The sequence below is a fragment of the Manacus vitellinus genome, unplaced genomic scaffold (genome assembly GCF_001715985.3).
Source record: "Manacus vitellinus isolate BGI_N305 unplaced genomic scaffold, ASM171598v3 scaffold_25_pilon, whole genome shotgun sequence".
NCBI lineage: Eukaryota > Metazoa > Chordata > Aves > Passeriformes > Pipridae > Manacus > Manacus vitellinus.
Window position 1 is genome coordinate 2,875,388 of NW_021939882.1, and position 13,387 is coordinate 2,888,774.

Here is a 13,387-nt window from a genome sequence, read left to right on the forward strand (position 1 = left end):
CCAGTGCGGAGCTGAGTGTGAGTTTGTGTTGGGGATCCAGTGTGGCGGTCGGTGTATGCATTAGCTCTGTTTGATGGCGTGTATTTGGAGGGTCTCACGTGGTGATCTGTGTGTGTTTGGGGTCCCGGGTGGTGTTTGTGTGTGCAGGGGGTGTATTTGGGGTCCCGGGTGGTGTCTGTGGGTGCAAGAGGTGTGTTTGGGGTCCTGGGAGGTGGTGAGGGTTGTGCAGGTTTGCGGCAGCATCCTGTGTGTCTGCGTGTAGGGGGGGTTCCATGGAGCAGTCTGTGTTTGTGGGGATTGATGCATGTGGTTGTGGGGTGTATCTGTGGGGAGCAAAGCTTGAGCTGCTGTAACATCACCCTGTCCTGTGCCCCTTTTTCCCCAGGAACTGTGTGAGACGTCATGGCAGAAGCACTTACCTCCCCAGGGCTGTTCTCTGACGATGAGGTTGCAGCTTCCCCTGTGCTTGAGTCCACAGCAACTGGGTTTGGGGCTGATTTGCGCAAAGACCTGCTGTCAGAGTTCTCTGCCATCTCCCCAAACCTGGAGAGCTCCCAGGTGAGGTTGGAGCTCTTCTGTCACAAACAAGGCAGCGTTTTCACTCGTGGCTGCTGGTCTCTGTACAAAGCTGATGTGATGCAGGAGCAACAGAGACTCTTCAAAAGAGGCTGGAACAAATTGTTGCGTTGTGAGGAGCAGTTCCTCTTAAGAGCAGTGGACTGTGAAGGGCATAGTCAGCGAACACCTCGTAACAGTTGGGACTCTCTTGGGATGGTGCTTGGTCTGGAGGCTGGTTTTGGTGTCAGGTCTTAGGGTTGCTGGTCTGATTCATTAGATAAACAAAGAAAAATGCTGGTGTGCTTGGAAATGCCTAAGAAAGCTTCTGGCATTGCTGGTGTTTTTGGGACCAGAGAAGTTCCTGAGCACTGACTGGGGTAGCCAGTATGTGTGTTCTGTGCTGTGGTCCCTGTTACCTGTTCTGATGGGTGGTTGTGTGCTGCCTCTCTGGCTGCCATGTTTAACCTGTGCTGATTTTTGCAGGCTGTAGCTGAAGACAATAATGGCAAATTAAAGGTCTATCTAAGAGTTCGGCCTCTGAAATCTACAGAAGTGGAAAAAGGGGAAGACCAGGTGAGATACCAAATGAAGCAGGTTTTGAGCTGGCTGTGTGCCTGCCGGGAGAGGCTGTTGTCCTTTACTGTCTATGCTGTGACCACTGCAATAATGGGTTTTATATGTTCTTTAGGGGTGTGTCTGCATTGAGAACTCAGAGACCCTTCTTCTAAAAGCTCCTAAGAACTCCTTCACCATGCGGTGCATGGAACGTGGAGTGGGACAAGCATTGCATAGGTTCTCTTTCACTCGGGTAGGTAACTGGGACAAACCATCCATCTGGAAGTTTTCTGAGCTTAAACCAGCCTTACCAGCTTGAAAAGGTGGCTTATTCATACTCACTGATCTCAAGGCGCACTGCCTGAGCTCTGCAGTCTCGTACAATCCTCTCTACGTCAGTTTTTCTGTTGCTGTTTTCTTAGTTTTTCTCTTTTTAAGCTGCTCCTGACAGCTTTTTTTTTTTGGCAGCAAATGCCAAACTCTTGTTTTGTTCATGAGCCTGTAAACAGGCTAAAGGCTGCGGTGATATCAAATGTTACTGGATTAAGCAAAGGAACAGCCTGTTTTTGTAAGGGGCTCAGCTGGAATTGCTGGTGGGTTGGTTGCTCATGGCTAGTGGAGGGAAAAAGGACTGTGTAATATCACTTGAGCAAACATCAGCAGTCAAAGGACAGGAAAGATCTACATGAGGCTGTTTTTTGTGTCTTGTTTGCAGATCTTTGGACCAGACGTGGGGCAGAAATTGTTCTTTGATGAGACAATGAGACAGGTGATAAAGGATGTACTGAATGGGCAGAACTGTCTGGTTTATACCTATGGCATCACCAATTCAGGGAAGACTCACACGATTCAGGGTAAGGAGAGCACTTGGTATTAGGAGCCTGTTGAGGGATTGTCTGCTGCTACATGTGAATCCTCAGCTTGCTGCTGTTCTTGCCTCAGGCACCAACCAAGATGGGGGGATTCTGCCTCGCTCTTTGGCAACCATCTTCAACAGTGTGGGGGACCAGCTGTACCAAGCCATGGACCTGAAGCCTTCCCTCTCCAACGAGGTGATCTGGCTGGACAGCAGGCAGGTGAAGCAGGAAGAGACCAAGAAGCAGATGATGCTGCAGGGGGGTCTCTGGGAGGTAAGCATGGGGCTTCTGGGAAGCTTGATAGCAAAAGGAGAGGGATGGTGTCATGCCACCTACATGCTCGTGTTCTTGGTTTCCTTCAAGGAGGAGCTGTTAACGCCACTGAAGAGGAGTTGCAGTGCTGAATCTCAGCTCCAGGCCACCACCAGTGGCAGTTTTGACAGTGGAGTTGCTGGCCTCTCTTCATCCAGCCAACTCACCAGCCGTTCAGACGTCAGCCAGACTGAAGGTATGTCTGGAAGCCTGTTGTGTTCTACCTGCTTTTTGTTGCTTGTGATGGAAGAAAGGGTGATGGCTGTTTGGATGCTGTGTTGTGGGTAAGGGAGTAAAGGTGCTGTAGTCTCACAAATATTCCCCTTGAAAAATATGGATGTCAAGGCAAGAAGAACTTTGTGCATATATTTTGCCAGTATCAGAAGAATTCACTGCTGCTTAATAACCAAGCCACGTGAAATGAAAAGTTACTTGCCACTCACTCACTCACTTCATTCAAGGAATGTGGTTATTGAGCAGCTCATTGCTGGGAAGCAGGGTGCTAAAGTGACATGCTGCACTGAGCACTTGTGCCCAGACTTTCAAACCCAGGAACTACCAGATGATTAGGTACCTAGAAGCATGGAGTGATTGAGGTAACAAGGACTAAAACTTAACTTATGCTGGAAGGAGTTCATGTTTGAAATATCCTGTAATTCTGGAGTCAAAATCAGGTAAATAAAAAATCCTTACACAGAATAGAGGATACTGTTAAAGGAAACTTGAGGCTGTCTCAGTGGGGACAGGCATTAGAGTAGATACAAATGGGAGGAGGTATATAGAATAATGTGATTCTGGGGTGGTTTTTCCTGCTAAAGAATGTATCTCACTCTACAGCTAAACCATTCCAGTTGCACATATGAAAAGCTGCAGTCAAGATTTGTTTTCCTTCTTTTTTTTTTCCCCAGAACTGGGCCCTGTCTGGGCTGATTTGGATCGGATTTCACTCACCAGCACAGGAAATGTGCAGTTCTCCATCTGGGTCTCCTTCTTTGAGATTTACAATGAGTTAATCTATGACTTGTTAGACCCAAGTCTCTCTGGACAGAACCGCAAGCGGCAAACACTGCGGCTCTGTGAGGACCAAACTGGCAACCCCTATGTGAAAGGTAGATTTACCTGGAAGGGATCTTTAGTGGCTTTCTAGGAAGACTTTAGGACTGAGTGGGTGGGTGGCTTAGCAGTGATGTACTGGGGAGCCCCACAGAGACCTCTGATATCTGGATTATGGGAATGTCAAGTTTGTTAATGTCAGGGAAAAAGCAATGATGAAGCTGGGGCTGAGATAAGTTTTCTGCCAGTCTCCTAAACTGCTGTGCCCAATGCGTGCTTGCTTTTCCAGATCTGAACTGGTTCAATGTCCAGGATGCTAATGAAGCCTGGAAGCTCCTGAAACTGGGTCGGAAAAACCAGAGTTTTGCCAGCACCCACATGAACCAGAACTCCAGTCGCAGGTCTGAAGGGGAACGGGGGCTGTTTAGGCAGAAATGCAGTTCTGAGGGGCTTTTGAAGGTTATTTCATTGTTTTAAAATATCTGCTTATTTCTATACAGTCACAGTGTTTTCTCCATTCGGATTCTGCACTTGCAAAGAGGTGGCAGTGAAGTTGTTCCAAAAATCAGCGAGTAAGTTTCATGCTCTCTGGGATTTGGGGGTGTTCTCAGTGGATTCAGCTTCCCTGTCTCTTCTGTTGAGGACCTGGAATATGGGAAATATCTTGATAAAGGTATTGTTGAAAGGAAAGAAGTAAAAATTCCCAACCTTAAGTCTTGGAACTGACAGGAGTTTGAGGAGTACTGCAAAGCACAACTTGAGGTAGTCCTCAGGCTTTTTGAATGAAGGTAAATGTGAGTAACCCTACCCTTACAGCAGGAACATGTCTGTTCCTGGGATGTAGCTACCTGGAAATGGGTTGTCTCAGTACCTGGGAAATGGCTGTTTCATGGACTGACAAAGGATCTTTGAATTTGACACCACAAAGCTTGCTATGATGTTACCTTGTGTAACACCTACACTTAGGGTAGGCCCTTCCATCCAGCAACAGCCCAGGCACACCAAAGGAGTGTTCCATGCCCTTATGAGGAAGCTGGGAAGGTGATTGCAGGGTGTCTGAATTGTAAACCTGGATAGAGCAGGACAAACCCAGCAGGTTGTGTGAATATTGCTGTGTTTCCTTCAGGTTATCCCTGTGTGACCTGGCAGGGTCTGAGCGCTGCAAGGACCAGAAGAGTGGGGACCGAATGAAAGAAGCCAACAACATCAACACCTCCCTGCACACACTGGGCCGCTGCATCGCCGCCCTCCGCCAGAACCAGCAGTCCAGGTGAACATCCAGAGCTCCAGAGGGAGGGTGTGACTGGGCTGTTTTGCTTTCCCAGCTCACTCCTGTCTCTCCCCACAGGACAAAGCAGATGGTGGTTCCATTCCGGGACAGCAAGTTGACCCGTGTGTTCCAGGGGTTCTTCACTGGGCGCGGGCGCTCCTGCATGATTGTCAACATCAACCAGTGTGCGTCCACTTATGATGAGACTCTGTATGTAGCCAAGTTCTCAGCCATTGCCAGCCAGGTGAGTAGCAGACACCAGGATCACAGCATGGCCAGGGTATATCCTGCTTCTGTGGGAATGGGCCCTTTTCCACAAGGAGAGGGGGGCAAGCTCACAAGTCTTTCCTACCCTTCTCTAGTGGCTTATTTTACCTCTAGAGTATTTACAGATTCTGCTAAACTAACAGGTTGCAGAGAAGGGCTGTGTTTAAAGATTACACAACTCTCAGGCTTTGCATACAGCAATGATGATCTTTTCCTCTTCAGCTTGTGCAGGCGCCTCCCACAAAGCTGGGACTTCCATCCCTACAATCCATCATCAAAGAGCACAGCAGGAGAACCAGCCAGGGGGCAGAGGCAAAGGAAGAAGTGGACTCAGAAGAAGACGAAGACACTGAGGATGAGGCAGATGTCTCCATGTATGAGAAGAAGGTGGGTTGTGATTTGTTTTACAGCCTTTATGGATAGAAGGGCAAGAACATGACTGTTAGTTTGGCCTGGGAGGTGGGACTGCAGCTTGGCACCATGCCAAGAGAGGTGACAGAGAACCTCAGTAGGATATAGAACCCAGGAGGTTGGGAATCTATGACACAAATATTTCATAGTTGGTCTAAACCTGACACACACACTTAATTTGGAAACACTGTCATCTGTGGAATAGTGACAGTAAGAGTGTGGGTGCAGACCTGAAATCTAGAGATCAGAAAACATGCAGAACAGGTGGCTAAATTGAGGAAAAACAATCAAACTTCCTAGATACTCAAAAGCAGGCAGCTGGGATAGCTGAAAGATCAAGATGGAAGTCACACACCTACAGAGACTCGAGCTGTCATGTGTCAAGGTAGCGAACCCCGGCAACTTCTCTTTCCAAGCGACTAAAATAATCTTAAATCTGCAGATCACTGCAGCCTGCAGACACAGGATCACTTAGTTAATTCCAGGCTTTAACTCTGTTGTGCAGTGTGGGCAGTGGAGCTGTGTCCTTCTTGCAGGACTTGTTGCGTGCAGCAGAAGCTGCACGAGAGCTGCTGGTGCAGGAGCGGCTGAAGAAGCTGCAGCTCGAGATGCGCCTGCGTGAGGAGATCTGCAATGAGATGATGGAGTACATGCAACAGAAGGAGCAGTGGTGGAGGTACAGCCTGTGCTGATCCCCCTCCCTCTGCTCAGGTTGAGCTGCAGCACCCAGAACCACCACACCCTGACATGGAGTTGTTTGTTCTCTTTGTAGCCAACACGTGGATGCTCAGAGGGAGCAGCTGGAGGAACTGTACGAGGAAAAACTGACTATCCTGAAGGAGTTATTGACTGACCATTACCAGGAGAAGATCCAGGTTTGTTCAAGCAATGAAATAACATCAGGAAAATGGCAGTGGGTTGGGAGGGGACTCAGGGTACTTGAGTCCAGGACAATGTTTATGCAAACTGAAAGATGTTGGTTTCTGAGGTATTTTTTGTGATATTTGATTGCTTGATCCACAATTTTTGCTTCTTGTCTCTTCCTTTATGTAGCTCACTAGGCTTCCTAATTTTCAACATTTAATCTGGAAGCTAATGTGCAACCATCCTGACTCCTCCACGTATTCAACACAATTTTCTCCCCACCCTACTCTTTTCACTAGTGGCTTGCTTTGCACTCTTCAGGTTCACATAAGTTGTGTGAATTTCTCTTCTTGCTCTTAGTTGTGATGTTGGGTATGGGCCCATCTGTTTTACATGCCATGGCATTTGAGTGGCCTCTGGGACTTGTTGCAGACCTCTCTGAAGATGCCAGCTCTCCAAAATATCCCTTTTCTTTAGAGGCTGTAAAAAAGTTGTTTAGGCTCCCAGGAAGTGGGTTTACTGTGTTCACTTAATGGACTTTAAAGGCTGGGTCCAATGTGTGAAGTGTGGGATTGACAAAGTCTCCAGGAAGACATAGAAAGTTTCAGAAAAGTTGTGGTAAGAAAATCTTGTTGAATATTTGAACAAACTTCCTCTCTAAGGAGCGTGATGAGGAGATTTTGGAGCTCCAAGCTACTCTGCGGGAGACCAGAGAAAAATTGGAAAGTCTGGATACTAAGGAAAAGGACTCAGAGCAAGGCTTACGTCGATCCAAGCGAGTGGCTACCTCCTCATCTACTGTGCAGAAGGAGCTGGCAGATACCAAAGCCAGACTGGAGCAGTGTCAAAAGGAGTTACACACCACGACTGCAGGTATGGCAGTGATGCTGCGCTGCTTCTGACCTGTGCCTGAGAGATCCTTGTACAGGGTTAGAGAGACTTTCTTCAGGGTACATTGGATTCAGACACCCCGAAACCATTATTCTGAGTTGTAGATAACAGGAATTATGTGTTGGATGGGCAGTGTTTCTCTTCATGAAAATGGACTTTAGGGCAGGATAATCTCCCTGTTCAAATTCTTAAGTCCCTTTGTGTAACTGAAAGGGAGAAGCCTGCAATGTCTGTGCAGGTCTGTACAAACTCAAAGCTCTTCTTGGCTTGCCTGTGGCAGCTTGTCTCAAGGCAAGTCCTGAACTTCAGGAATACTGAAAGCTGGCAAATGTCCTGTTTCTCACTACTTTTTGTCTGTTCCTAGAGTTGCACAGGTACCAGAAATTAGTGGAGCCACCGCCCTCTGCCAGACCCATTACTATGGATGTAGACAGGAAGCTGGAGGATGGACAGAAGGTAACTCAACTCTGTGTTACAGAAAGGAACACTTGCAAGTCAAGGTGGTTGCCAGTATAAACAGTGTTTGGGGCTGCTGTTTCCAGGTTTTTAAAGGGATGGTTGAAGTTAAAATGGGCTTGTTGAACTTAGTGGAGATGTTGATGGTTGTGGTATCTGTGATCCCAGCGTATCTCACGCAGATGGGATCCTCCCTCAGTGCTGCATGTCTGAATTACCTTGGAGTGGCTTTGTTTGCAGAGCAGTGCCAAACCCACCTGTTTTGAATCTCTCTCCTTCAGAATGTCAGGTTGCTGCGTTCAGAGTTACAAAAAATTGGGGAGTCTCTCCAGTCTGCAGAGCGAGCGTGCTGCCACAGCACAGGAGCAGGGAAGCTCCGGGAAGCTCTCTGCACGTGTGATGACATTCTGGCCAAACAGGTAATGTGTCTGTTTTGTTGGGGGTTGCACGGGGGGGGGTTGTTTAGTCTTTGTGCTTTGCCCATAATTAGAGTAACCTCAGTTCTATGCTGCAAATAAAAATGACTTATTTGCTAGTGCATACTATTACATGAAGGGAACTAGATTGCTGATTTTTCAATTGCACATTTACCTCTCCAAAGGAGACCCAAATCGTTCCTGTTAACTGCCAGCCTGTACTTAAAGTGGGACAATTCGGAGTTCTCATTTCCTTATCCACTTGATCACAGTTGCTATGGCAGCATATTTGCAGCAGAATGGAGTCAGTTTTGTCCCAGCCCTACCATTCCTATTTGTTATTGAACTTCTTACTGTTGACAGTAGAAACTTTGAAGCATGGCCTTATTTAGTAGAACAGTGAGTGAATTTTGGCAAAAGGCAGTTTATCCTCCTCAGTTCACAGTAACCAGGGAGTTCGACAACTTGTCACAGTACCTGAAGGGAGCCTAGAAGGAAGATGGAGAGGGACTTTTTACCAGCGCATGGAGTGGCAGGACAAGGGGGAATGGCTTCAAACTGACAGAGAGGTTTAGATCAGATATTAGGAAAAAATTCTTTACCTGTGAGGGTGTTGAGGCCCTGGCACAGGTTGCCCAGAGAAGCTGTGGATGCTCCACCCCTGGAAGTGTTTAAGGCCAGGTTGGATGGGGTTTGTAGCAACCTGATCCAGTAAAAGATGTCCCTGTCCACAGTGGAATGAGATGATCTTTAAGATCCCTACCAACCTAGATCTTTCTATGATATCTATATTTTTTATATAAATATATATATATTGCCTTCCCTTCATCAGGACCAAACCCTGGCAGAACTGCAGAACAACATGATGCTGGTCAAGCTGGACCTGCGCAAGAAGGCGGCCTGCATTGCTGAGCAGTACCACACGGTGCAGAAGCTCCAGGCTCCTCCACCATCCACCCTCAAGAAACGCTTCTGTGCCAACAGGGAAAATGTACAACCTAATCAGCCCCCTGGCAAAAAGCCCTTCCTGCACAACCTCCTGACGCGTTCGGCCACCCGTCCTGTTGCTGCCAGAGGGTGGCAACTTCGTTCAGTCGCTCTATGACTTTTCAGAAAGAGATTCCTGCCCTGCTGTTACTGGAACAGGTGGCAAATCCAATATAATGGCATCTGGTTTTCATTGTGCGCTTGTTTATTGTTATTGTAGCTGCTTGAGAGCTTATGTAAACATTTCTGGGTACGTATCGATAAACTTTTAATCAATACCAAAGTGGACAAAGTGACCTTTTGTAATTTAAACACTACAGTGAGGAAAGTCCTTAACTATATAATAACGCAGATGATCAAACTTGTTTAACAAACGGACAAGTTAAAGGTGAGTTGTCATCTTCAACTAGGTTGGCACACAATTCAAAAATAAGTTCACAAGTTCCTCCTTGAAAGATATTTTGCCTTCCTTGAATTATAATCCTTTATTAAAGTATACACGTTCTAGGCCAGGGCTGTTCTCTCGGATCTGGGCTTGCAATGCTGGCTCCAAGCGTGATACCGCCATAGAACTGAGCAAAAGAAACAGGAAAATGGTTACATAAAGCAAGCACTTGAGTGTAAAATAAGATGGACGATGCATCTGGTTAAACTTCCTGGACTGTGAAAGAGTTTTCACATCTTTTTAAATGTCTTATAAGGGAAGCAAACTAGATTAGGGACAAATGAATCCCTGGTCAAATGGCAGTAAGACAGTCTATGGAGTCAGGAAATGGAGTTGGGATCCACTAACTTGTAGCTGGCAAGAGAAACTTACCTTCCTAAAGGTGTTTTTATTAAATATAATGTATTTGCCTATTTAACTTACCACCTGATTTATTCAGTTCAATAAAAGGTTTACTTTTATGAGAACCAGTTCACAGTAAAGTGAATTAAGCTGCCAGGTCATTTGAATAGCTGCAATTTCCTGAACACAGTTCAAGGTCTTCCTCTGAACTGAAGAGCCCTGGCTAAAATCAAGACCTGTACCACGTGTGCTAGGCTGGTTTGTCAAGTCATCTCCAGGTAGCCTAGTGACACTTGTTTACCACAGCTCTCTGTCCTAGGCCAAGCAGGGAAACAGATGGTGTCAGACGGATCTGTTGTACTCGAACAATTGCATCTGATGAAAATTGGGTATTGTTTTCTGGAAGTCAAAGCTACCTTAGTTGTTCAGTACTTTTTTTAATGGATTCAGCTCCAGCTTGGATTGTTTAAGCTACATCTGGCAGTCCGTTTAGACAACTGTTATTAATATGAGGGACAGCTCAGCTGAATTTAAGGCCCTGTCCATACTACATACCAAATTGAGCTAAGTTAATTTGTAAATAACTCATTCAGGCTTCATGATTATTTCAGCTAGAAACAATTTTCACTATAAGACAGTTTTCAGTACTGAACTATTTTTGTATTGATGAAAAAGTCTTTCTTAAGAAATATTAATCAAATTACAAATAAGCACAGATAGTCCAATGCTGTTCTGTATAACTAGAAGAGTTTCCAGCTGAAAATAAAATGGGCTCTTACTGTATTTAATGCATCCGTAACCTTCCTGGACATGAATATATTGTATAAATCTCATCTTGAGCTGCTAGGGGTTTGTAAACAACTATTATATATTACTGATGAGTAACATACGTATTACTTTTCTGTATATTCTCTTGTTTATCACCTTTGTTATATGGGAAATAAAACTGTGTGCTTGACCAGGCAATGCTTGACCCTTTGCTTCTGTCTGTGCACGGATCTGGAGTGTAACATTAAAGTGAAAATAATAACAGCAATACCCACCTTTTCTGAGGAAACAGTGCACAACACAGGGGAGTTGCAAACACGAGACTAGAGGAGACAAAAATGGGATTACAATATTTAGGGTGCTAAAAGAGAATTCAAAAACCTTATGCATGATTAGGTAAAAAGTTTTCCGGTTTGGTTTTTTTCGTACACAGTGAGGTAACATTCCACAAAGTGCTATGTTTACTTCTCTCTGCATTGTACCTTATTAAATAATTCACCAAAAATTACACAGTACTAAATCTATCAATACCATGCTTCCAAATGTGTCTAAAAGTATCATTTGATGTCCTTACAGTGTTTTACAGTAGTGTGCAGGACACCAGATAGTGCTAGACACAGCAAATTAAACTCTCTATTAACCAAATCTTTCAATAATTCATCAGCCTTCAGGATTAGATTCCACTGACTTTATGGAGGTAGCAGCCAAAGCACCTTTTCTAATCAAGCTGCCACATGCCTTTTTTTGCCACTCCTTTCCCCCCCCTCTGCTTTTCTTGGCAGCTTCTTCCTTTCTAATGGTTTTTTTGTTTTTAACATGGTATTATCAGTTACGGAGATGGAAGTGAAGTAACTGCTGCAGCCTCATTAACCCTCTCAACCTTTTTTCCTTTGAACAAAGTGCAAATATTGCTACTCTCTCAAAAAACCTACAAGTATCTCTTAAAATAGCAGACCCAACCCAAAAAAATCACTTACCAGACTCCAACTAATCCAACTTGAATGGGAGCACTCAACCAAGGATATCTCTGTTGAAAACAAACCATACACAGTGAGTATGGTATCTTATCTTCTCCCTTCCCCCTTTCTGGAATTCTTGTTTTCTAAGAGACAGATTTTGCACCTAAAAGACCCTTGGACATGAAGACAAACCCACAGGCAGTGTACCTTAAAGCTGAGCTCCAGTTTGAGAGCCAAATCCCTTTTGAAAAGTAGTAAGGAAATTCCCAGTGGAAACAACATACATTGTGATCCTGATTGATTTAGGATGTGATGCTGAGCCCCTGGGCTTTCTCTCTGAGTCACACAAGCCCACAGTAGCAGGACAGCTGAAATTTGGTGTGGTGCTACCACATCTCTAAAGGGCTCAGTGAATTTTGCCCAAGCATTCCAAGGAAGAGCTTGGTCTGGTTACAGCTCCTTTGGTGACATCAAATGGTTTTAATGTGCAACTGGAACCACCACCCATAAACAAGGGAGATGTCAAGGAGAAAAGTAAGTCTGCCTCTCTCAGTCTTGTCCTGTCATATGATTTCCTTTGATGTGTAGGAAGTTGTCCCTGTAGCAACACTCCAGTCCTGCAAGAGTTCACCTTTCATTGAAAGAAAAAAGGGCTGAAAGATCGGGGAAACATAGCTGAGAAAGCAACTAATAACCTATGGATGCATTTTTTAGCATAATCTTCATTACTATAACTTTTGCAGAACTTGAATATATGCCAAGAAATAGAGCTTTTTTGCAGGCTTTTAAAATATTTAAGAACCCGCTCCCCCCCATGTTAGAATTTTAGTTGAAATCCATTACTAGTGAAGTAAACCCAGATCTGTTCAATGGACACTGCTGCTACACTAAAAGCAGTGTCTCAAAAGCAGGACTTACACAGCTGCCATGAAAACACAAAGGGGATTTTAAAACAAAACAGCTCATGAGTTAAAAATCACATGATGCAGTGGATGATGTTTTCAATGAAGATGTTTGTTTCTGCAAGTAGCATTTCTCAAGCTACAGAAGTTAGAGGGGAAGCTGGGGAACAAAAGCTGGGCACTAGTTGAGAACAGAAATGGACAAAGGAGATGTAGAAAGCTCAGGAGGACAAAGCTGAGGGCTGAGGAAGGTCACAGCAGTGGAGAAGGCAGAGAAAACAAGCCTGTGTGGAGTAAACTTTCTCCAGAACCTGAGGGAGAAGAAATGATGTAGGAGACTGCTTCTCTTTATTTTTTTTCCTGGAGTCAATCTGTTATCCAGAAATGAGTGCAGGAAGAACTGTGCAATTCAGCAATCACCTGCAACAACAGATAACAAATGGGAACAGACAGGAACAGCAGGAAGGGTGAAGAGTGAAGGCAGCAGAGCTTTGCTGTTCTGGCATTCCCTAAACACCTTCATTTGACTCTCAGATGAGATAAATTCACCCAAAATTCTTTACATTTTATACATCGGGAGAGCCCGTGACAAGAGATGTGAACACAAACTCTCTACTGCAAAAGACTTCTGTCTCTGAGAAGGAAGGGAGAGGGATGCTGCACATTGCAGTGGGAATGTGGGACCTAAAACACATAACAGAAAAGCCCCAAATATAATTGTATAACTGAAAAGGCTCCTGGAAGGTGCCATAAGAGGAATAGATGGCCTCATGCCTTTGCCAGAGTTGGTCATTGATCTGAAAGAGGTGTTGTCTCGTACAGACTCTATAAACAACATCTAGTTCCCATGCTGGAACAGTTTTTGCCAACTTGATCTGAGTTACAGCCTTGCTTCTTCCAGAATGTTACCAGACTGCGCTAATCAAGAAAGATGGTGAGGAAAAACTCTTAACACTGTGAGAGGTCAATATTAAGAACTGGAGTTGCCCAGGAAACAAAGCAATAAAACAAAACTCAAATGCAGGCTGCACACCCCTACAAAGAGATAAAATGGAGAAGCACACGACAGACAGC

The 13,387-nt window shown here is 45.0% G+C and overlaps 2 protein-coding genes and 1 long non-coding RNA gene across 7 annotated transcripts in view; 1 reads left to right on the plus strand and 2 right to left on the minus strand.

Annotated features, from left to right (window-relative positions):
• Nucleotides 1-9,096, plus strand: KIF20A (kinesin family member 20A). Its single transcript, XM_008931837.3, has 19 exons — nucleotides 1-17; nucleotides 386-558; nucleotides 1,042-1,131; nucleotides 1,247-1,366; nucleotides 1,829-1,967; nucleotides 2,056-2,243; nucleotides 2,334-2,478; nucleotides 3,191-3,391; nucleotides 3,625-3,736; nucleotides 3,836-3,907; nucleotides 4,462-4,605; nucleotides 4,684-4,849; nucleotides 5,095-5,259; nucleotides 5,820-5,959; nucleotides 6,056-6,158; nucleotides 6,810-7,020; nucleotides 7,403-7,494; nucleotides 7,776-7,913; nucleotides 8,743-9,096. The coding sequence occupies exons 2-19, from the start codon at nucleotides 403-405 to the stop codon at nucleotides 9,013-9,015; spliced, it is 2,655 nt and encodes an 884-aa protein (XP_008930085.1). The 5' UTR covers nucleotides 1-17; nucleotides 386-402; the 3' UTR covers nucleotides 9,016-9,096.
• SFXN1 (sideroflexin 1) overlaps nucleotides 9,080-13,387 on the minus strand; it is a 24,381-nt gene continuing 20,073 nt past the window's right edge. For 4 of the 5 annotated variants that reach the window (XM_018073618.1, XM_018073619.1, XM_018073617.2 and 1 more), the window contains 3 exons: nucleotides 11,430-11,479; nucleotides 10,728-10,775; nucleotides 9,153-9,469 (listed from right to left, as the gene is read on the minus strand). In XM_018073618.1, coding sequence (XP_017929107.1) covers nucleotides 9,373-9,469; nucleotides 10,728-10,775; nucleotides 11,430-11,479 — 195 coding nt within the window. In that variant the 3' untranslated portion in view covers nucleotides 9,153-9,372. Of the gene's footprint in view, nucleotides 9,470-10,727; nucleotides 10,776-11,429; nucleotides 11,480-13,387 lie in introns of all 5 variants that reach the window. The other variant, XM_018073616.2, reaches the window with a different exon arrangement.
• Nucleotides 11,553-13,387, minus strand: part of LOC108639892 — a 4,603-nt gene continuing 2,768 nt past the window's right edge. Inside the window, exon 2 of the long non-coding RNA XR_001920800.1 lies at nucleotides 11,553-12,733. This is a non-coding gene — a long non-coding RNA (uncharacterized LOC108639892). The remainder of the gene's footprint in view (nucleotides 12,734-13,387) is intronic.

Coding starts and splice junctions, on each gene's coding strand:
- KIF20A (XM_008931837.3), top strand. CDS start 403: ATGGCAGAAGCACTTACCTCCCCAGGGCTGTTCTCTGACGATGAGGTT. Junction 1,132..1,246: donor TGGAAAAAGGGGAAGACCAG/GTGAGATACCAA, acceptor TATGTTCTTTAG/GGGTGTGTCTGCATTGAGAA. Junction 6,159..6,809: donor ATTACCAGGAGAAGATCCAG/GTTTGTTCAAGC, acceptor TTCCTCTCTAAG/GAGCGTGATGAGGAGATTTT.